The 24,006-nt window shown below is 41.8% G+C and overlaps 1 protein-coding gene across 10 annotated transcripts in view; it reads left to right on the top strand.

Annotated features, from left to right (window-relative positions):
- The window catches only part of NIN (ninein), a 111,254-nt gene that overhangs the window by 36,887 nt on the left and 50,361 nt on the right, over positions 1 to 24,006 (top strand). For all 10 annotated transcript variants that reach the window (XM_054530647.2, XM_054530649.2, XM_024231639.3 and 7 more), the window contains 8 exons: positions 1,281 to 1,450; positions 15,384 to 15,423; positions 17,054 to 17,244; positions 21,082 to 21,228; positions 21,705 to 21,872; positions 22,699 to 22,835; positions 23,175 to 23,315; positions 23,605 to 23,779. In XM_054530647.2, coding sequence (XP_054386622.1) covers positions 1,281 to 1,450; positions 15,384 to 15,423; positions 17,054 to 17,244; positions 21,082 to 21,228; positions 21,705 to 21,872; positions 22,699 to 22,835; positions 23,175 to 23,315; positions 23,605 to 23,779 — 1,169 coding nt within the window. The remainder of the gene's footprint in view (positions 1 to 1,280; positions 1,451 to 15,383; positions 15,424 to 17,053; positions 17,245 to 21,081; positions 21,229 to 21,704; positions 21,873 to 22,698; positions 22,836 to 23,174; positions 23,316 to 23,604; positions 23,780 to 24,006) is intronic.

Raw genomic sequence — 24,006 nt, 5'->3', positions numbered from 1 at the left:
GTCGCCAGTCCTCCCTGGGAAACTGTAAAGTAACGGCTAAACCCCAACATGGTTCCAATGATGATAAAGGAACGGTTGTTCTTTTAGTTCTTATCTAATCAACTATTGTCATTTTTATAATACGTGTACATAATCTCATTTAAAAGTCTACATGTCTGAGTTCAGACATACCTTACTAAGACTCATGTTCAAACAGAATACATATCTGTTCTCAAGAGAGAGTATGAATGTGTGGACAATAAGACAACAGAAATCAAAGCATTGTCATCTTTTGTACTTTAATGAAACATTTTATTCTAATGCTGTACAAGGTGCTAAAAAATCTGTATCTGAGATAACATTTGAATAGAGTGAAGTATTTATTTTATTGCTTTAAAGCTCCAATTGCAGAAAAAGCTTAGCCTGTAGTTGTGGCAGTGGAGGTGGTGGTGGTGGTGATGGCAGTGGTGATGGCAGCAGTGGTGGTGATGGTAACGGGGAAGGTGGTGAATGTTGAACCTGAGACAAGTGATGTCAAAATGCTGAAGTCCTTCTTTAAGATCAAGAGATGACTCTCTCCTCATGCACATTCCTTTTTATTTTGTACAACACCGATGCTTACAAAGAGATCAATACAATTTTTTTTTACTGTGGTTTCACATTTGCTATTTTATTTTACTGCTTTTAATTTTACAATGAGATCTTGATGCCGGGTTTCTATAAGTAACTAGCTGTCATTAATTGCTTAGAATGTGTTGTGTCCGTTTCTTTGTTCTGTCATCTGCTTGTCTGATAGATCAGAGAGTGGAATGGTTAACAGAGGAATCACTGAGGTAGGGGAGGGTGTTTCAGACTAATTGATGTGGATACTGAGTATACAGTGCTAATTTGGTGTCCGTTGTATTACCATTTTCTAAGACTTCCTCCAAGGTGTCTCTTTGTTAATATGATGTCTCCCCATCCTGCTGGAAAACCCGGCTTAATAAACAGAAGAACAAATGTGACCCCTCACCTTTTCCTGACCTTAATCCTCTACTATTAAGTCAGATCCCTTGCTGCCATTGTTGGATTGCTCCCATCATGTGCAGATATATACTCACGGTCTCATAAATCATTCAGAATTAGAAGGCGTGCTCTGCGTCTGACCTGATGGCTCATATACACCCACAGCCACCACAATTGGCAAACAGTGGTGGTTTATTTTGAGGTTGGTAAAAGAGGCTGTGTCCGATGGCTGTGAGTGGCAGCTAAGAACTGAGATTCTCATGTCATGTGGCCTCAACTCTTGTCTCCTCGCTCAGACTGCTCACTAGAAGCTCAGCCCAAATATGTTAGAGGTGGGAAGCGTTACGGACGAAGGTCCTTGCCCGAGTTCCAAGAGTCCGTGGAGGAGTTTGCCGAAGTGACGGTGATTGAGCCACTGGATGAAGAAGCGCGGCCTTCACACATCCCAGCCAGTGACTGCAGTGAGGTAAGGAGTTGGGCATGCACGTCCATCTGGATCACGAGTGTGGAGCCCCACGTCAGTGCAGCACAGAGGCAGGAGAGCTGAGGGGGCTGATGGCACGATGTGGGCTTTTCTCAGTTACCAACTCCTTGCTAATCTTATTACTTGCCTTTTGGACATATATAATGTTTCTATCTTTTGAATGTTTTTACCTCGTTTCAGCCTTTGGAGAGCTGACATTTCTGTGCATGCGTCATGTACACATTTAGAGTTCAGGTATTTCTACGTCATCTGAGGTCTCCCACTTCTAGTTCTTGAATATCTCTCTCCTCTATAGCATGATCGTTTTTAGTTATTTAAAAGGCGAACCAGCTCCTCCCCCTCCCTTGCCCCAAACTATAAAACAGCATCTATAGCAGGAAATGAAAGCAACGTGTTCAGGCATTTTGAGAGCCTGCATCTTATCTTTTGTAGTGTGATAAAGCAGCTCGAACACTTGGTTTTTGCCTCAAGATACTGAGCCTGGAGCGCTTTCCAGTGCCCAGCAGTTGCCGTGGTTCTTTCTGCTGGATTCCTTGCACCCAGGCCTGTCTCATTCTCCAGCATGCAGAGAGTCGCCAGCCTCCCTCATCCCCCATCTTTTCATTTTGCATATTGCCATAATCTACCAATAAAGGAGGTTCAGTAACATTTTCTTTATTCTTTCTTTATGGCTCATTTACCAGCATCCCATTTATAGAACATGATTGAAAATGCCATGCTGAGCGAGCTGTAAATATTTCTTGCAAATCCCAGCTCAGACTGGGGCTGCAGATATTTCAGATACTAATATAAATTGGAAAAGAAACAAAGTGCCTCAACTTTCTGAAAGTGGTCTGTAGATTGCCAGTGGACTCTGTGTGTGTATGTTTGTGTGTGCGTGTGCACTTGTGTGTTCATCGTGGTCTAACATCCATGTTCAGCTTACTGAAATCTACAGGAAGCTTGCTCCCAATAATGGCCCCGGCAATCAGACATTTAGTGTCCTCCTCAACTTTCCAGAATACCCCAAAATCCAAAAATAACAAAAAAGAGCCCAAGTGTTGAGCCCAAGTGTTGGCAATAAATACGGAAATTTATAAGAACACATGACCAGTCTGCTGATCAGGGGTCTGCATCATTTTTTAAAAAAAAAAACAAATGACACTTGTCCTTCACCACAAGTGAAGCAGCAGTGGCAGAAATGTTATTGAGAAGAGAGGGAGAAAAGCAACTAAAAGAGAGAAGAGAGAAAAAAAAAACCCACAAAAGTGGTATAAGAGTAGTGTGGATGAGAAGTGACAGCTGAAAATAGAAAAAGCCAAAAGCAGAAAAAGCTGAGAACAGTTTCAGGAGTCCTTCTCCTTTCTTGGGTCTCTTTGCGAATTGAGATAGGGGTCTTTCCCCAGTAAAACACATATACTCATATGCACAAAAATTTTACATATACAATCTCAGGGATGCAAGTAATTTACATACTTCAGTTAGTACAGTGTTCATAATAGTTTTCTTATCGTCAGGAAGGGTATCATAAAGTCTGTTCTATAACCCTGAGTGGTGTGGAATGTACTTCTTTATGAAAAAAAAATGGTTAAATGTCTCAGTACTTGAGCGGGTAAGTTTTTGTTATTTGGAAAACACTTTTTAAGTTTAATATCTCATTTCCCCAACTATTTCAGTCCCCAAGGTATTATTTGGTACTAAGAAAGTAAACGCTTACTTATTTTTTGACATGAGTTGCTAGTCCTCATCTAGAAATACGCAGAAAGCTGTTGGGCAGAGCTGACTTTGTTGCTGGCAACATGTTTCTTATATCCTTGTTATATGTTATCTACTGGTGCCCAGGGAGATTTACTATTTTTAAAGTGAGACTTTGATTTCATGTATAAATAAAGATAAGAGTTGAGGCCTGAGCCTGGGCAAAATCTTGTGGCTTATGTCTCAGTAAAATGGTATTTTGGGAGTATCATTTCACCCTTGATGTACTTACAACTTCCCTTAACTCCTCCAGAAACCTCTTAGATATGACCTCTTGATGCTATACACAGAAGCATTCACCACCCTCCATCAGCAGAACTGCAAATAGAGGCCCGGAGAGGGTCATTTCTCTGGATTTCTGTTCTCAGCGAGGACTCCAACTGACTCGACTTTGCTATTCTGTTATATCCCACACCAGAGCAATGCCTATAGGAATACAAGATAACACCTTTGTACCACACCTTTTTTTATTACCAAAAGTGGACTCAAACCAAAGCTCATCCAACTGCTTTCTTGCCTAAAAATAAAGTGTTTTGTAAGCTGAATTGTGCCTGTCAGTTTTCAAATCACTTCATCTCTTTAAAAAATTAAGTTTCAGTGCTGGGCATGGTGGCTCATGCCTGCCAGCACTTTGGGAGGCCAAGGCAGGAGGATCGCTTGAGCCCAGGAGTTCAAGACCAGCCTGGGCAACTTAATGAGACCTTGTTTCTACGAAACTCAAAAAAATTAACTGAGCGTGGTGGTGCATGCCCTTTGGTTCCAGCTACTGGGGAGGCTGAGGTGGAAGGATTGCTTGAACCCGGGAGATAGAGGTTGCAGTGAGCCGAGATTGTGCCACTGTACTCCAGCCTGGGTGACAGAGCAAGACCTTGTCTCCAAAAAAAAAAAAAATTAATAGCTTCACACAAGACATTTTCGATGCTCCTGTTGGCAGTTAAAAAAGGCAAAGCCCAGCTTTGCACAGCAGCTGTGGTTATGGGTCACACTCACTGCCTTCACACCTGTGTATGCAGGACTCTTGTGGTGCAGCCTTGTCAATGCATCAGTCTTGTTACTATTACGGCAAGACAGCATTCCTGTTTCTGGTCAGTTTCCATATTAGGCTTAGCAGTTGAGGGCCATTCTGTTGGCCTACAGAAGTTCGTGCAATGGGCAGCACAAGCTTGCTCTGGAAACCTCTGTCCCTTCTACAGAAGCTGTGCAGATCTCAGGAGACCCAGTGATCTTCCCTGTTCTAGAGTAGCCCCCGAGCTGCAGAGTGTAGGAAGGAAAAAAATTATCAATGATGTGTGGGATTGATTTCTTCCTCTTATAATGAATTCTGAATCTGACAGTTCTTGTTTTTTGTTTGTTTGTTTTGTTTTGTTTTTTTCTTGAGATGGAGTCTCGCTCTGTTGCCCAGGCTGGAGTGCAGTGGCGCAACCTCGGCTCACTGCAAGCTCCGCCTCCCAGGTTCAAGCAGTTCTCTGCCTCAGCCTCCCTACTAGCTGGGTTACAGGCATGCGCCACCACGCCTGGCTAATTTTTGTATTTCTAGTAGAGACGGGGTTTCACCATCTTGGCCAGGCTGGTCTTGAACTCCTGACCTCATGATCCACCTGCCTCGGCCTCCCAAAGTGCTGGGATTACAGGCGTGAGCCACCACGCCCGGCTTCTGACAGTTGTTTATTGTACTGCTGGCTGCTTTTTTCTCCTTTTTGGTTGCTGGAAGCCCTTCTGTCTCCTCTCTCTGGGGATGTTGGGAATTTATTCCTTGGGCTCATACTTAATCTCAGGGCCACCAGGCAATGTGGAAAGAGGGACTGGGGCCGAGTCTCCCCTGATGTGACTATTTCAGAAGGAGTAATAAGATGGGGAGCTGGAGCCAGGCCTTCCTTGTTTTGATTGCAGTTTTCCTTTGACTTCTGGATCCTGGCTTAGGGAAAGGAGGGATTCTCAGCTCACCTTTGGACTTCAGTTTCCCCTGCTCTCAGACATGTCTGATTTTTCCTCAAATGACTTTCTTTTTGTGATGAAGACAATAAAAGGGCCTAAACCCATCATCCGAAGTTAAACAGAGGGAAATCTGACTGTTGCTACTCAACGGAAGACTAATTTTAGCTCTAGGTTGCATCAAAGAATAATTTTATTTTTCTGAGGATTGTGGAGGAGTGGGCAGTGGAATGGAACAGTGTCACAACTTTAAAAACTGTCCCCAAGGGGGCTGGCTTCTAGGAACTCATCCTGTAGGGATTAGTGAGCAGACAGTCATCTGAAAAGATAAAATAATAATTTCTCCTCTTTTGCCCTCTAAGGTGATTTCATAGTAGGGGAGGTTGCTACAGGTCAGCCAGAATTCATTCCTAGGCTCTTGGGTTAGTGGTTCACAGTTTTCTCTGCATCCTTATTTGGAGGGCCTTCTCCTATTGCCCATAAGCATAACCCAAATTATGGGTCATCCTCAGTGATTACTGAGAATCATTCACTGCAGTCTACTTACAGCTCCACCCTTTATCTCCCACTCAAGAAAACATCTAGAAACACAGGCATGTGAGGGGGAGGCTATTAGAGAGATCGCTTTGGAGCAACTAAATTTATATTTAATGTAAGTCCACTGTGAAGCTTCAGGCTTCATTACTTACAAGCGACTTGGAGCTCATCTGGTGCCTATTCAGAGTGCCCACTGTGATGTGGTGGCACGGGTGGGAGAGCCCGTGTTGGCACTAGGGGGTAGCAAATGTTCTGCCACCTTGGCCTCCTCTCCTGAGTAGAATGTGTGAAAAGAAATCTTGTTATGAGTTGCTTTTGATCATATTTTACTTTTGCTTTAGTTCGTACATGTTAAAGCCCCAACATAAATTGTAAACATTTTACATGTTTACATGCTTACATCTATGATGTCTTCAGGATAGACTTTTTTTTAACAGAATTCCAGTCTTTTCCTTTATTGTCTTAAGTCTTATCAGATGGAAATCCCTCCCCCCACCCCATGCTTCTATCAGACACTTGGATTCTTTCCTGCTGAAATAGAAAATATATAACCTAGCTACTAAGCATGTCTCTTCTACCAAATTTAGTTTACAAGGCAATAAAGCTACTCTGTAGGGAAAGGGTACTATAACCTAGCTAAATTTTCAGCACCAAAATACGCATTTCAGAATTTCACTTGGAAATCCCGAAGCAGAATGTGCTAATTCATAAATGACAGGTAGGTCCCACCATGAGGCTACCATGAGTGTTTGACTTCCAATTTCACATGTTTGTCTGGCAAATGGATCCCTTGGGAGTCTGGCCTCTCATCCTGGGTGATATTGAAAAGAAAGTGGTGATTTTTCTTTTTTTATGGGATCATTTTCGCTCAAGTCAATTCAGTTGGCCATTTCTATTCTGAATTAATCCAGACTAACAAAGGGCACCTTCTTGATTCCAACCTAAGGTGTGATTAATGAGAAGATTTTGGTTGTCACTGTTTTTGCTTTACTTTGTTAAGAAACAAGCGAGAGTAAGAAGAGTACATTTTTTCCCTTGTATATTAATAGCTACTAAACTGACCTTGAATTTTATGCTCATGTTTCTTCTGAGGGCAGGTGGCAGGGAAAACAAAACAAAACTAAACTAATTCTCAATTCTGTTCTCGATTACTCAGGCCTGGTAGAAAAGGTTGTGCAATTAATACAATTGGGGCAGGACCACTTTGCTTTCTGCCCTGGTTGAAAACAGAGTACACCTTGTTAACTCTTTTCCTCCACAGGGAATAAATTGGGTCTAGTAAGATTTTTATCAACAGCAAGGGGTGTTATACAGTCATTTTTCCAACTGTAGACAATAGTAGTGTAAGCCAAAACCATTGGCTTGCACAGTGTGGTTTAAGTGAGGACCTGAGAGAAAAGTTAAAGCTGATTACTGCACTACAAGCAAATCCAGTCTTTGTGTTGGGACTATGAGGGTAGGAGGATGGGGAGGTGGTTGTTAAAAAGCTTAAAAAAAGACAAACTGATTTTACTACCCTACATAAAATGAAACTTCTTCAAGAAGTGTGAAACTGACTTATCTTTTCCCTTATGTTCATTTTCATGTATGCATAACTTTGCAGTTTATGAATTATTCATTTACATCGTACAGAGTCAATATTTAATTCTGGAGTAAACTTAATAACCAAGAGAAGTTCTGCTAAGAGCTTTTGTAGCCGAAATGCACCTATTTTCCTGTTACTCCCTTGTTAAATTTTCTTTTCCAGTCTTTGACAAACCAAGCAGTTTTATTGCTGATGCCATTTATTCTGCCAAAGGCTATGATGTCTTCAGGATGGAGTTTTTTTTTTTTTTTTTGATGGAATTCCATTCTTTTCCTTCGTTGTCTTAAGTCTTATCAGATCATCCGGCTATTGCCAGAGATGAAACATTCATTCAAGATGCAATTGTAGATCACTTGAAAGTGATAGAAGCTCCTTCAAAGCTTATAAAATGTCTCTTTTTCTGACACATACTTTTAGGCTTTAGTGTCCTGGTGAGCCTTCCTGACTTGATCCCAACGGGAATTGTCTTGGAGACCAGACCCTACCCCCACCTCCTTCCAGATCAACAATTTCTAATATTTATCTTCTAACTAGAAACTAAAACAGACAAGAAGTCAAGAATTAATGTTCATGATGACAGTAACATTTTCTGTCCTACATATCATTAAATATTTTCCAACAGAAAAGTAGTATTCGTTACTTAGCAGCTCTGAGGAGCAGGAAAGGTATTTTTTTAAATCTCTTTCCTTTAAGGACTTTAAAATCCAGTGAACCAAAACTAGTTGCCAAACTTGGTAGGAGAAGAGGCTTAAGGCCCAAACTCTTAAATTCAGCATTTCCTTGGACCAGTAGTACCAAAGGCTTTTTTAGCCTTCAATGTAGCAGGACTCATCTAAATGTGTGTGAATTTGTAGTAGGACTCATCTAAATGTGTGTACATTTAAAAATCGTATTAATTCCTGTTATTCCCCGCATGCACTTGTAGCACTTAATTGCCTTTAAAGATAAAGGCACTGATTTGCATTCTGGTCGTGACAACCCTGGCCTTAGGAGCTTGTCCCGGAGTTCAGAATGAAGAGACTGGGAGCTGGGCTGTCAGGCCCTCCATTGCCTTTGCCTTCAAAGGTGGCATAGTGGAAAATGAACCACAGTCCCAGGAAGTGTGTCCCTGCAGAAACAATAGCCAGCCCTGCCGGGTGCACTCAGCTTCCACTACCCAGCTCAGAGCACAGGCTTTATAAATACTTAGGACTGTTAGTGAAATACGCCATAGATGCTGTATTTTTTAAAAGTCTTAAAGTTTCTTTCATGAGCACTCTCCTTAAACTGATTTCTCTTTTTTTCAGAGACTTCCTGTGCTTAGCTAAATGTGCTGCTCTTCTAAATGCACACTACAGCTCAGTTTGTTTGGGAAGCTATGTTACTCTAGTACATTTCCTTCCTCTTCTCTCTGGGTTTACAGGGCTTTTTCCTTTCCAAAAAAAAAAAAAAAATGACAACTCTACTCCAGGCTCTGAGGCTGCTGAGATCAGCTCAGCAACCTCTGCTGGGAAAGAATGCCCCGGTGTCTGCCCCCGTAATGGTTTTAATTAGCTGTACATTCTGCGGGGCGCAAAGGTCTGCGCTGGAGCAGATGGCTGGTGGGGGTGGCGGCTGGGCTATTGTGGGCAGGGGCCACACCAGGACCACAGGCTGCAGATGCTGGCCCAGCACTGGGGCTAGAAGCTGGAGATCCAGGAGGCTCGGGCCATCTGCTCTGCAGTCCAGCAAAGCAGGTGTCCCTCCAAAGAGAGCATTCCAGAAATCGGTGCCGCCTGTGCAGCCGCTGTGTGCAGGGCACTCTTGTCCAGCTGTAGGACAAACTCAAGAGCTGGCTACAATGGCCAGCATGACACTGAGATGCACGGCCCTCAGAGTGGGTTTGGGGGGACTCCCTTTGTCTGCCTGAGGGGGTGGGGACTGTCTTGTGAGCAGCCATTTTGGGGCTGGACAACCTCTGACCTTCTCCCCTCTGCCTACTCTCAATGGGGCTGTTGGCCAGTACACTGGCATAGTAATGCGGAAGGACAAGGCAGCCCCTGCCAGCCGTGGCTGCCTAGGGGACACTGTCTGCAGGGAGGGGCCCCAGGGGAAGCCCTGATCCTAAGTTGAATTGAAAGTTCACTGCTTCATCACAATCATCATGCTCAAGGCTGTAGTTCTGGGGATTTCCTTAGCTTTATTAAGGTATAATCATAAAAGTTATGTACGTTTACAGTGTACAACATGATGTTTTGGTATATGGATACATTGTGAAATAACTAAATCAAGCCAATTAACATATCAAGGCTGTAGATTTTAAAGAGAGTCTCTTCTGGGTCTGTTCTTTAAAGCTGGCACTGGTCTGTCTGCTGTTTTTTCTGCCCTTGTCCTAGTTTTACACATCCAAGTAGTAAGAATAGTCATTGTAATATTTATTAACAAATGCTTGGCACTTAATGGGCACTGTTGTAAGTGCTTTCCAAATGTGAAGCACACCATCAGAGGTACGTGTTGTTATTCATGTACTCATGAGGAAACTGAGGCACACAGAGGGTAAGTAACTTGGCCAAGGTCACACCACGAGTAAGTGGTAGAGCGGAAATTGAACTCGAGTATGGTTCTGCAGTCTAAACCCCTAACCACATCATTTTTCTGACTGAAATAATAACAATAGCTAAGGTTTCTTAAGTGCCAAGCATATGACTCCATGTCCCTTTGGGTGCACTGGAGTGTCCTCCTCACTTTGTAAGGTACTGAGGGGTCACAGAAAGTGGCAGAGCCAAACAACCCAGACAGTGTCTCTGCCAAACCCTTTTGCTTATCTGTCTACAACTGTGCCTCCAGAGTAGGGAGAAACTGAAGTCCCACAGGATGAATTTTATGTTTATTAATATCCATTCTTTCTCCAATGAGAGGTTACATATATTTTAAGGGAAAAAATAAATCTTATCTCATGAATTCAGTCTTGTGAACACATCTCAGCCATTGTTCTCGCTTTCCCCCCTACTTTTCCAAAGATTTTTGTGATAATCGTCCTTCTAGTGCTCATGGCAGATCTGTGTCTACAGGCCACCTGCCAGGCTTCCACTGTGCTGGGTAAGCCATCAGCAATTAAAGGACCCTTTTCCAGAATGATGCCTCCCTTTACTGGTGGTGTTCCAGTAACCGAATGATTTAATCCCCCGAGCCTTCTAACCTGCCTTCCCCTCCTTCTCTCCCTGCTTTTTAATTGGAACTACTGGCTCCAGGCAGTGAGAATGAAAATAAATGAGCTGTGAATGAATTGAATCTTCCCCCACCCACCCCCCTGAAATAGCAATTTCATAACAAATGCTCAGCCACCCTGTGCTTTTCTCCCTCTTATTGAGGGAACAGACCCGTGGTGGACACTAGGTACAAGGAAGCACAGAATACCCCATCTCCAACTGAGGTGGTCTTGGAATGAAAATGTAGCCATTAGCATAAGCCTGCTTCTCCTTTTAACAGGGTGGTCCTGGCTGGATCTGTGTTTCTTACAAAGGGTCCTAGGGGGAATTCTTGGGATACTGCTACTCCCAGAAGACTTTAAAACATGTTTAAACTGGCTGGGTGCAGTGGCTCACACTTGTAATCCCAACACTTTGGGAGGCTGAGGTGGGTGGATCACTTGAGCCCAGGAATTTGAGACCAGCCTGGGCAACATGGCAAAACCCCATCTCTACAAAAAAAAAAAACAAAACAAAAACAAAAATGAGCCGGGTGTGGTAGCAGGCACCTGTAGGTGGGTCAGCGGGGAGGGCTGGAGGATCACCTGAGCCTGGGAGGTTGAGGCTGCAGAACAGAGTGAGACTCCGTCTTAAAAATAGAAACAAACAAAAACCATGTTTAAACTATCCTTCTCCCCCAACCCCCACCCCCACTTGCCTTAAGATTTTGTGTGAAATCATTGAAGATGAGGATGCTGCCTGGGCTTTCGAAGGCTGTGCCGTATCTGACGCTTTTGGGTTGGACTGTCTCAAGAATGTCTGTTTGGGATGGTCTCAGTCCACAAGGCAGGTCTCAGTCGAGTGTCTCTGATCTTGCCACTTTAGGAGGCATTGGCATCCAACATTCACCAGCCTGAGCAGCACCTGGGCTTCCCACCAAACCGCCTCATCTGTCATAATACGGGGGAGATGCTGCAGAACAATATTTACCAAAAGGAGGGAGCTTCCTTTTATCCCACCCCCAAGTCACAGGAAATAAATTTTTTGAGAATTTAGTGGGCAAATAGTGAGAGTTGTTCCTATTTCTGTTGCATAAACAACATTTATAACAGTAAAAGAATAAAAGGAAATTGTTTCCCATAGTCCTTCCACCAAGATGTATCTATTTTTATTATGTCTATTTCCTTCCAGCCTTTGTCTAATTGTATAAATATTTTTGCTGGTGGTAATCATAGTATAGATAGCATTTTTGTAATGGTCTTTCATTTAACATTTCATAAGATGTTTTTCCATGTTCCTACATGGTTTTTTAATTATACTTTTAATGACTGCATTATAATGTATCATTATACTTTATGCTCTATTGTTGAATATTTAAATTGTTTTCAATACTTTCTGGTTACAAAAAGTGCTATGATGTATGTATTTACACATATGGCTTTTCTTCCTCTTTGATTTTATTGTCTTTGAATACCCAGTGAAATTATTGGATCAAAAAGTATGAACATTTTTATTGCTTTTGATGCATAAAGCCATTTACATGACTGAAAGTAATAATCACTTACAATGCCACCCATAACATATGAACAGGCCTGTTTCAGATCGTAACCTTGATGGTAATAGAAGTCATATCTTAAATACTTTGCTAATTTAATAGGAACAAAATGACCTTTTTTTGGGAACAAAATGACTTCTCAGTTTTAATCCTTCTTTAATTGCTGTTGAGATGAACCTTCCCCCATGTTTTTTGTTTGTTTGTTTGTTTTTAATTATGTTGCCTCTTATGTGAATTGTCTGTGTTTCTTGCTTCTCTGCTGGGAAGACTTGGCATTTTTCTTACAAACGTATATGAATAACAGATACCTCCCCAGGCCTACCCAATTGAATGCTTTAAGTTTAAATATGGAAATTAAAATAAATTCTATATGTATCATATAAACATATATCCAATAAAAATAACAAAATTGTACAGAGCTTACTATGTGCCAGGCACAATTCTAAGCACTTTACCGTAACTCCATGAAATATGTACTACTTTGTTCCCATTTTATAGGCAGAGAACCTGAGGCAGAAGTCGTCAGAAGCTTGCCTAAGGCCAACCTGGTAGGGAAGCCATGATTTAGCACCAGGCAGTCTGGCTCCTAAGTCTATGCAGTGGCCTCCATACTCGATCCCTTATTAGTTAGGAGTAAGAATCTGGGGAAGAAGGCAGCAGGGAAGTACTGTCCCAAAGAGTGAATCAGACATAGGCACCCAGTCCCATAGACTCATAAGACGTTGGAAACAGTATATTGGAGCATCATGCTTCTCTGAATTCTGTGCTCACTATTTTCAAATGAACTGAGAAGTAAATGAGCCAATGCTTTAGTAATGACAAGGATTTTTTGAAGGTGTGTGTGTTGCATTTTTACAGCTGTATATTCCAACTGGGACTCTCTTTATGGTTTGGGGCCAGTGATAACATATTCTGCTGCCATTTCTCCCGTTCGTTTCTGCTGTTAGAAATCATTCCCTGCTTGAGATTTGGTAGGTTTCGACCAATGGTTCTGAGACCATAAAACCCTATTTTATTTGTCATAGGTGGAATTAGTGGATTTAGTTCTGGGGTGTTTCCAACTGATATGCTAAATAATGAATTTTCATAATTTTGGATGCCGAAGTAGTATGAGCATTTAAATTGTCTGCCCTGTTGAATAGGGAAATAAATGTGGAGGGACAGACAGGCAGGATGGTTTTGTTGATTTAAAATTTCTAATGTGAAAACAATTTAATTCTGACCAGAAATGAGAATGTAAGAAAATTTATGAAGGACTGTTGACTTTACCACTTGCTCCCCATCCCCACCATGCCTCAGACATCCATTAGATTGGAGAGATGTCTTTAGAAATGTAGGCTGAGTGAGCTTATGAAATTGTTATCACAAGCAAAAATCACACGTCCTAATTCACTTTTCATGGATACCATGTTTATTAGTGACTTTTCATTGTAATCTACATGAATTGTAGTGAACTTAAACATTTTGAGTTACGGCCTTTTGGTGTCTTCCATTTGTCAGCAACAACCCATCTCAGCATTGTCAGCTTGGTATGGCCAAATTAAATGGACTCTCTGAATTGGTACTATCTTAAATATCTAAGTAAAACATGGACCTGTGAAACTGTGGTAGGCGGTTGGCCCTCATTTAAGAGGTGAGAACTACCACTAGTGAGTGTGGAGAATAAAGTAGATGAGCGTAGGTTGCCTGAAAGAAGAACTTCAACTCGTATTAACTTGAATGAACTACTGAAAAACAACATTTCATCTAAAAATTTTACATGGCATACCATCTGTCATGAGGAATCCAAGTTCTAGAGACAGGTATTAATTAGGCTGACTTTCCTGTTGAGTTTATTTTTGGATTCTAAGCAATCAACTAGTCTTGTACAGGTCAGCTACCCAGAAAATGTGCTGGTTATTTGTTATCAAAGGCAGCTTCATTCATAAAGCTGGATCACTGCTATGACAGCAGCCCCGTTTGGAAAGGGCGATCCACCTTTTCTAACAGGGTTTTCTTTGATGGTTATAGTAACCCCTCGTAACAGTGATTAGTTTTAGGCAGTTTGCTGGAGAGGCTAAAGCCATTTGCTGGAAGCCACAGCCACTGTGGACCTGCTTGTTGCAACTGGTCAAAAGACGACCTGTACTATCGCCAGCCAGCGGAGCAAGGGCTGGATTTTGGTCCTGACCTGTGCCCTTAGCGGGGCACTTTTATGCAGTACACAAATTACAACTGTATGCTGTGACTTTGGAGAAGAGGCAGGAATAATGAAGCCTGATAAGGTAGCAAAATGGTCCAATTCAGATAAATTGAACTGCCTTTAGTGTAATTTACTGGTAATGTACATTTTATACTTTCTCTAGCCTACTTATTTTAAGTTGCATCTCTCTCCTCACTATGCCACAGATATACCAGGCTCATTCTTGCCTCCTTGCTTCAGCAAGTAACAACTGCCCCCTTCTTTTCTTTTGTTTTTTTTTTTGTTTGTTTTTTGTTTTGGAGACGGAGTCTTGCTCTGTTGCCCAGGCTGGAGTGCAGTGGCACGATCTCGGCTCACTGCAAGCTCTGCCTCCTGGGTTCATGCCATTCCCTTGCCTCAGCCTCCCGAGTAGCTGGGACTACAGGCACCCGCCACCTCGCCCAGCTAATTTTTTGTATTTTTGGTAGAGATGGGGTTTCATTGTGTTAGCCAGGATGGTCTCAATTTCCTGACCTCGTGATCCGCCCACCTCAGCCTCCCAAAGTGGTGGGATTACAGGTGTGAGCCATTGCGCCCAGCCTGCCCCCTTCTTTTCATTTGGCTCTCTGCAGTTTATCCTTCAGGTCTCAGTTTAGACATTGCTTCTTCCCGATCTAACAAGTCTAAAGTATCCCATCTGCATAGCAACATAGCATCCTGAACTTCCTTGTCATAGCACTTAAAATACTACCCTGTTGTATTTCCTGTTTTCTTGTCTGCATGTCTTCATTACCATATAAACTTCTTGAGGCAGGAAATTTGTTTGTCCTGTTCATGGTTGTTCATGGTTGTATTACCAAGACCTAGCACAGTACCTAGCACAAAGAGAAGCACTCAGTACACATTTGTTGAAGAATAAATTCAAAAATGCATGTGTACAGATACTTGTTGGTTGATGGATACTGGATATTTGCTTTGGCTGGGTTTAATTGGTTGTGATAGGTTTTGCTGTTGAATAAGTGACCTAGCAAATGAGGACAAATCCTTGCTGCAGAAGGCTGTGTGGTGTTTCTTAGGAGTCTCGTCCTGATTGGCTGGTTAACTGAAGAGAACTCATCTAGATGGATACACTAGAGAGTCCTGAAATTATGTGACTCACTTAGATGATGATTTCAGAGCCAGAGAGTGATCTGCTCTAGGAAAAGCTAGGATCGTTCTTTCTGAATAAGTTCTAAAGCACACTAATCTTCTCTTGCCTTCTCTAGCACTGGAAGACGCAACGCAGTGAGGAGTATGAAGCGGAAGGTAAGAGCCGAGTGTGTCAGGACGTGCCTGGAAGGGAAGGTCTGCCGGGTGCTCTCCACACCCCATCTTTCTGATCTCTTACGCTGGAGGCCAGCTGGGAATTAACGTTAAGAACAACAGCAACAAAAAATTTATTCCCAATTGATAGCTTTTAGTTTTAAAATCCTAGCATTTAATATCATGCAAGAGATGGTAACTAAGATATATAATTTCACTTACGGGCTAATTTCCTCTTATACAGACTTTCAGATTAATTTTCTGACAGTCCTAAATAGTGACCTATTAAAATGCATCCCTTGGCCAGGCACAGTGGCTCACGCATGTAATCCCAGCACTTTGGGAGGCCAAGACAGGAGGATCACTTGAACCTAGGAGTTCATGACCAGCCTGGGCAACATGGCAAACCCCGTCTCTACTAAAAATAGCCAGATGTGGTAGCCTGTCGTCCCAGCTACTCAGAAGGCTGAGGTGGGAGAATCCATTAAGCCCCAGAGTTGGAGGCTGTAGTGAGCCGTGATTGTGCCACTGCACTCCTGCTTGGATAACAGAAGAGACTCTGTCTCAAAAAATAAAAATAACAATATAAATTAATTAATTAATTAATTTAAAAATGCATCCCTTGACAAGTTTCAAATGTATTTAAGAAGCATCAGAACACGTTGATCCTCTGGCCACCAGATGGCACTGTGGTTCAGCTAACCACCTCAGCCCGCTTCACAGCCCTCTGTGGATTAACTGTACTTAAGTGTAATTACAACCTGTTCTCTAGGTTGAAACGCCACAGCAGTAATGGGCTTAATTCCTGTGAGCAAAGAGTGGGAGTAGCACTAAATACTGCTTTCAACCCTCTGAGGTTCTTCCAAGCACACAAAATTGTGCCAATAATTATCTCATGTTTAAGTAATGACTTTACAGAATCTCTAATGTGTAAAGCAAAATTTAGAAGTGAGGGCTTTTAATAGAGAATAAATAAGCAGTTTTGATTTTTAAATAAGTAGTTTGATCCTTAAGTCTTCAAATGAAATTTACCTTAATGTATAGATAACTGGGAACTTACAGCTTGCAACCATTGATTTGTTTTTGTTTTTGTTTTTTTCAGTTGGACTGTTGGTTTCTGTATGTCAGAATATTTGTATGTAAGGATTTGGGAACAGGCTAATCTTGAGATTTTTATCATGAAATTATTTTCTTTTCAGTAAAAGATGCTGTAGTACTTAGACTGGACAGAAAATGGAGGTAATACATTCTGGTAGCTATAGTTGAGATAGAACTTACAGAGTTCTCGATAATGGCCTTCAACCAGCCTTCTCTTATGATCGCTATAGCCTAAGCTTGTGATGTGTTCAGTTGAAATAAAACAAGCCTAGAACTTTGCAGTATTGCACAGGAGATTATATTTATTACACAGGTATGACTGTCAGGGAGCCAAAAAGTACCCATTTACTCTAGTTGCAGCTTTAGAACCATTGATTCTGTTTCATGGGAGCTTCAGGACCAAATCAAAATGGAATTGACATTTATTGCCTTTTTCTTATAATATTTATTTTCAAAAAGCACAGTTTTCTTTAAGAATAGGCACTCTCTCTTTGCAATTCCTTTGGAAACCGTGCGACATATGCTTCTCTCTCAGGCCAGTTAAGGTTTTGGAACCCAGATGACTTGAATGCTTCACAGAGTGGATCTTCCCCTCCCCAAGACTGGATAGAAGAGAAACTGCAAGAAGTTTGTGAAGATTTGGGGATTACCCGTGATGGTCACCTGAACCGGAAGAAGCTGGTCTCCATCTGTGAGCAGTATGGTTTACAAAATGTGGATGGAGAGGTAAGCCTCGCAGTATAATTCAGGAATAATAATGATGGTAAAAGTGTAGCTGGTCACAGGCTAGGAACAGCTGTAGTGTGGCTCTCTGCAGCTTGTTAGACTCCATTTTCTTTTTTCCTAAGAACTCATTCATGAAGATTCTGTCATTGAGGAGCTCTTGTTGTGTTGTGGAAAAGAAAAACTGACAAGAGCTGACACTTACCCAGCTATTGTAAGCTCACTGTGTTAGGCAGGTTACCCCATGTGAAACTGTCAGGCACTAGCTCTGTGTAGCCATGATGTCAGATGTGTTTGTAGAGGTGCCATTCACAGAGTAAATTGTGGGAAACATGTGGAGGCAGAATTAAGCAAGGATTTCAGTAGATTTGAGTTGGGGGAGTATTTTGAAGGCCAGAAGGATAAATTTAAGTTTTTGGAAAGAACATCTCAATATCATCTCTGAGTTCTTAAGCAGATTGAGCAATATATAGAAAAATCTTGCTTGCTGACGAGGAGCTAAACTGCTTTTACATATTGGCATGAAGAGAGCCTTGGGTGAGAGCAGCCAGCAGCCATTACAATATTCTGCTCATGAGAAAATGGTAAAGGGTAGATTGGTTGTTTTGAAAATACTAAGAAGAGTTTTGAAGGAGCCCCCAAAAGACTCTTCTTTGGTAAAACTCTGAGCTTTATGTTTTCTAAAAAATTAAGAGAGGAACTGGTAGGACTGGGTGCATGAATAGCCGTGAAACATAAGAATAGAAATAATTCTAAGATGTGCCTTTCAACGAGCTGAAAATAAGGATTGGAGAGAGGTTAGGGCTACAGTTGTCGCTTTGGGAATCTTTGATTATAATGATATTTGAAACCATGCTTTCTGCTTGCTCGGGGGATAAGTGGTATTATTTTCCTAAACAGATAATAGAAATATTTCTTTAGTGGTATTTTTCTAAACAAATAATAGCTTTTGATTTATTATCAAAAGCTTTCAAGTAGCCTAGCTTACAGAAATTTTTTTTTGTTGTTTTCCCCTTCTTCCATGTATATTTGACCATTATATACCCTTTGTTTACCTTTTTAATGGCTCAGTGGTAATTTATTTTTCATTGGTGACTATTAAGTCATAAAATTAAATTTATTCTCCTGAATTGTAAATCAGTGCAATATGTAGAACCTTGGGTTGTTTTTGCCAAAAAATATTGCACAAACTTGGATTATTTATCTAAAATCAATTCTTGGAATAAACTGTAGCCACTTGTGGAGAGCTGCATTTTCTTCTGTGGTGGTTTCCAAAGCTCAGGAAAAGAAGTAGCACATTTAGTTATTTTCCTCTGGCCTGAGGACAAGTAGAGGATTGCTCATTGAATATAGCTTTTACTTAGTGTTTTTCCTGCTAAAGAAAAATAGTGAAATTCTATAGTACTTAGTATTACTAGCTCTAAACCACAGAGGAGCTGGAAGTTCAAGATGATCTCGTTTACTTGGAATCCTAAAATTTTACAACTGAAAGCCATTTTAGATTTAGTCCCCTCTCATTTTATAGGTAGAGAGAGTGAAATCATGGCTGTTCCCTGCTTTCATGAAGGGGAACTAGAGTCACTGTCTTATGCCTGTAACTAGCACGCTCCTTTCCGAAAGCAAGAACAATGACAGGGCAGAGATGCAAACCAACATGCCCGATGCCAAACCTGGCCCCAAGCCTATTTTATTTGTCATGCCCAGTGTTTTTAAAATTGAACTTTTTGCTACATTGAAAAAAAAAATCAGGATATTTTTCTAAAAATCCAAAGATTTGGCTCCATTTTATGGGCAGTAAGATGCAGCCAGCTCCTTTGGAGAGGACATGCACTCCTGTGTTCAGTTTCCCAGCACTCACTACTTTCTGATGTCTTAAACCGATCTTGCCTCATTTGTTGACATCATCTTCCGGGCCTCTTTGAGTGTTTGGGTTTGTGATTATTTTCCAACTTACACTTCAGTAAACCAGCTATCCAAAGACCTGGTCCATGTAAGAATAAGGATGTCCTCACAGTTCCAGAGACAGCTCCCGCTCAAAGTGTAGAGCGTGCCCCAGTTGGCCATTTAACCGGCATTGTTTTCTGTCTAGCCCCCCCGTCTTCTGAATCCACACTCTTATTCGTCACTTGCCCACTCCACCATCTAAAATAACTGGAATGACTTTCCAGGTGCGAGGTCTTTAGGCAGTCTGGAAGCTGTGCACTGATTTGGCTAATGTCACAAGGTCAAGCAGTGTGGATCTAAGGTTAGAGCCAAACTTTTAACCTTGTTAACTTCAGTCAACACACCTGGACTTGACTGTAATTTCTGGTATGAAGGTCCTGAAAGCCTTGTCCTCCAGGAAAATATTATTTTGGTTGATAAGAACAGGATAGAAAAGTTAAGGGATCTTGGCAACCTCAGAATCTTGCCCCAAATATCTTTCCATTGATTTGATCCTCTTTTAGGAATTGTTGCTTCTTGCAAACGTTTCCAGTCTTTAGAATGGTTTTCTTGTTTCAGAGTTCCCTCCAGAGTAAGTCCTATGAAAGGAAGAATGGAAACTAATGGTTCCTGTTGGGTATGAATTGGGGAAAAAAAAGCATTTGAGATGAAAGAATTGCCTCAAGCCCTTACATGAAAAATGAAATCAACAATGAGATCATATAAATCCTAGCAGTAGTCCAGATTTACAAAATGAATATCAGAAGTTTGAGAATGTGTTGCAGAGAATTTAGGCCTGTGTTAGAATGAGTCCAGTTGTAGGCTCAAATGCAACAAGAGCAATTTGTTGCTTATTCTGTCTCCTTACTGCTCAGTGGCATGGGCCTCAACTGGGAGCTTGTTAGAAATGCTGAATCTGAGTCCCCACCACCAGACTTACCATATTAGAGTCTTCATTTTAACAACCTCTCCAAGAGATTCCCATTTTGTACATTGGAGGCATGTTCCTATAGAAACATTTTAACTCCAGAATAAAGAGGAATCTGACTGCTAGTGGGAGGGTTTTGCCTTTCCTCCTCGTTCTGTGGCTTCAGTGACTCACGTTGCTCTATTCACCTTCCCATTCCTCCGTGGAGCTAGGGAACCAGCCATTCCCAGGCAAGCCTCTAGACGGGGCTGTAGCCCAGTCTCCCCTTCCCTATTACAGGATAGGGGCTGTTTGATTACCATCAGAGGGTGCGGACGAGCCAGTCAAAACTCCCTTGCCTTTACATGTCTTGGAACCCTTCTATTGCACACACATAAAGTCTTTGTTTTTCCTGTGCTAAAACATTAAAGCAAAAAGCCAACACACTCAGTATTGTTAAAAGTAAGGTTCTAAACCCCAGGTTATGGATTTCAGATTCCAAATCTTAATTGTAATCAGATCATTGTAATCTGTCCCAGACCAAATTCTGCTGTGCTAGCCTACCAATTTCAAAAATTCAACATAAAGAAAATATCACTGAGGATCACCACAGTATGAAAGTGTAACGGATGTCCAACCGCTTTCTACCGCTATGACACTGGGAAGCTGTATCTTTATATTATTTAGATATTTTTCTTAATTTGTAAGAATAATGTGTAACAACATTAAAGACTGCCTGTTGTAGGAGTGTGAATAAAAGAGAATATAGTTAATTGCTAAATTGCATAAGATTATGAAGATGTTGGAAACTGACTTTTATTTAGTTTGTGGGAAGGAGGAGGGCATATCATTACTGGAAAGGGAAATCAGTAAAGTGAGAATAAAGGGGCATAATTATATTTCTGGAGTCCTGGGACCAACCATGGTACTGATTACTATTGGCCAGAAGTATACTTTGGGCCTTGTATACTTGAATGGAGTATTTAAAATATGTGATGACTCTTTTCTAGATGCTTGAGGAAGTATTCCATAATCTTGATCCTGACGGTACAATGAGTGTAGAAGACTTTTTCTATGGTTTGTTTAAAAATGGAAAATCTCTTACACCATCAGCATCTACTCCATATAGACAACTAAAAAGGCACCTTTCCATGCAGGTAAAAAATAAGCAAAAGTGCTTTCTTGGTGAATAAAAGTTAGAACCCATTTAAGTAATGTCTAATAAATTAATCTGTTGTCTGAAACAAAATACTAAGGAAAGAGAGGGAAGCAAAAGAAGAATTAGACTTAACCATTAGGAAGGAAAGGTTGGGTTTGAGAAATGACCATAAATTATAGTGGGAAGACCACTAATTATGCCTTGTCATGTCAGCTCTGGGTCAGAAGAAACCTGGTGTTAATTAGGGACATATCTCGTCTATGTCATAGAACTCTCTACCAAAACAGTTGGTTTTGATAAGCTCTGTAGGCTTGACTCAGTTGGGAACAGAGATCAGAGCGGCTGCATGACTTTTTTCCTGGCACTGTATATTAGAGAAACATGCCTTCTACCCATCGTGGTCAGGGCTGACCAATATCTTGTTGAAATGCCTGGAATCAAGCTAGGCTTACTCAAGTCTCTTCCTCCTTCCAGTCTTTCGATGAGAGTGGACGACGTACCACAACCTCATCAGCAATGACAAGTACCATTGGCTTTCGGGTCTTCTCCTGCCTGGATGATGGGATGGGCCATGCATCTGTGGAGAGAATACTCGACACCTGGCAGGAAGAGGGCATTGAGAACAGCCAGGAGATCCTGAAGGTGTGGCAGCTAAAATTGAGAAAAATGACAAACCGGAGAAGGGTTGAAAATTTTCAATTTTTTTTTTTTTTTTGGAAACTGTGATTTGATTTTATTTCTCCTTAATGGTACTTCTGTTCACAAAGTCTCAAAGATAAAAGGTAACTTTTTTGTAGCCCTTTTAACCAGGAGCCTTTTGTTAAGTACTTTCCATGTTTTTAACCCCCAGATTATTGACATGAGAAATACTCTTACAATTGTGTTTATTTACAGGGCCAGATAGTTTTGTCGTCGTCGTTATTGTTTTTTGGTTTTTGGTTTTTTTTTTTTTTTGAGACGGAGTCTCGTTTTATCACCTGGACTGGAGTATAATGGCATGATCTCGGCTCACTGCAACCTCCGCCTCCTGGGGTTCAAGAGATTCTCCTGCCTCAGCCTCCCAAGTAGCTGGGACTACAGGCGCACACCACCATGCCCGGCTATTTTTGTATTTTTAGTAGAGACAGGGTTTAACCATGTTGGCCAGGATGGTCTTGAATTCCTGACCTCAAATGATCCGCATGCCTTGGCCTCCCAAAGTGCTGGGATTATGGGCGTGAGCCACTGCACCTGGCCAAGATAATTTTTTTTTCTTTTTAACACAAATAACCATGTTATGCTTTCCTTAGAGAAAACTTAACTATGTTCTAGACTGATGGCTGTTCCTAAGCAATCACTAAAGCAATGGAATTGTCTAATTTCTAGATCATTGTCAGCTCTCAGAGTTTGTATAGCCTTCACGTTTTCTGCTTTCAGAGGATGGAATGAGTGATTTGTTTTTGAATTTACGCCTTGCTCTGATTTCTAGGCCTTGGATTTCAGCCTTGATGGAAACATCAATTTGACAGAATTAACACTGGCCCTTGAAAATGAACTTTTGGTCACCAAGAACAGCATTCACCAGGCGGCTCTGGCCAGCTTTAAGGCTGAAATCCGGCATTTGTTGTGAGTTGAGCAGAAGGTTTGCCTGCCCCATTCCCTTTCCTACTTGTGCAGCAAGTCATTCGGATGCCTTGGATAGACATCCTTCTATTCTGTATGCAAATGTTGCTCATCTTCTGTCCAACTGCTGCACACATCTTCCTTAAACTATAGGAAAATTAAGGAGAACTTAGATTAACATGTAGGCTTTTGAAGGGAAGGGTGGAATGCCTTTTTGCTTTGGGAGGGTTTTGGTTGTCTTGGTTTTGCTTCTGTATTGATGCAAGCCAGATGAGAGCTTTTCTGGGTCTACTTGTTGCTTAGAAACAGTTTCCCATTAACTCAGTGTACTTCTGATCCTAGGGAACGAGTTGATCAGGTGGTCAGAGAAAAAGAGAAGCTGCGATCAGATCTGGACAAGGCCGAGAAGCTCAAGTCTTTAATGGCCTCGGAGGTGGATGATCACCATGCAGCCATAGAGCGGCGGAATGAGTACAACCTCAGGTGAGGCCAGCAGAGTGAGGCTCCTCCTCACCCACCACCCTGGCCCAGGGCAGTGGCGCCTGCAGCTGCAGAGGCAGAACAGGGCATCGGGGACTCTTCTGGCCAGCCTCTTGGCCACACCTTGCTGGAGTGACTCAGATGTGGTCAAGCCCTAAGGGAAAGCAGGGTACACTAGATATTTTATCCAGGTGCTTTTCATCTCTGTGCCTCTGTGTTTCCATTTTTGGTAGATTGATACTGGGACCTCTGAAAGACGTGATGGCAGCTTGTCCATTTTTCTTCCTTGCAGGAAACTGGATGAAGAGTACAAGGAGCGAATAGCAGCCTTAAAAAATGAACTCCGAAAAGAGAGAGAGCAGATCCTGCAGCAGGCAGGCAAGCAGCGTTTAGAACTTGAACAGGAAATTGAAAAGGCAAAAACAGAAGAGAACTATATCCGGGACCGCCTTGCCCTCTCTTTAAAGGTAATCATCTTATTAGTTCTGTGGTCTGCATCCCTGCTGGGAACACCACGTGGAAAACTACAGCTTTGGAAGTGGGCATGTTTGCACAGGGTTCAGTCCAAAAATCCTCCAAGTTTGCCCAGCTGGGTCTTCACCCAGACTTGGCAGGGCCCTGCTAAAATCTGGATTTCAGCAGGGCTACCCAGGCTCCTGCTTTGCTCACAGTATTGATTAGCATCTCTTGTTCT

Source organism: Pongo abelii, chromosome 15 (genome assembly GCF_028885655.2).
Source record: "Pongo abelii isolate AG06213 chromosome 15, NHGRI_mPonAbe1-v2.0_pri, whole genome shotgun sequence".
NCBI classification, from domain to species: domain Eukaryota; kingdom Metazoa; phylum Chordata; class Mammalia; order Primates; family Hominidae; genus Pongo; species Pongo abelii.
The sequence above is the reverse complement of the archived record's forward strand: the minus strand, read 5'-3'. Positions and strand labels throughout refer to the sequence as shown.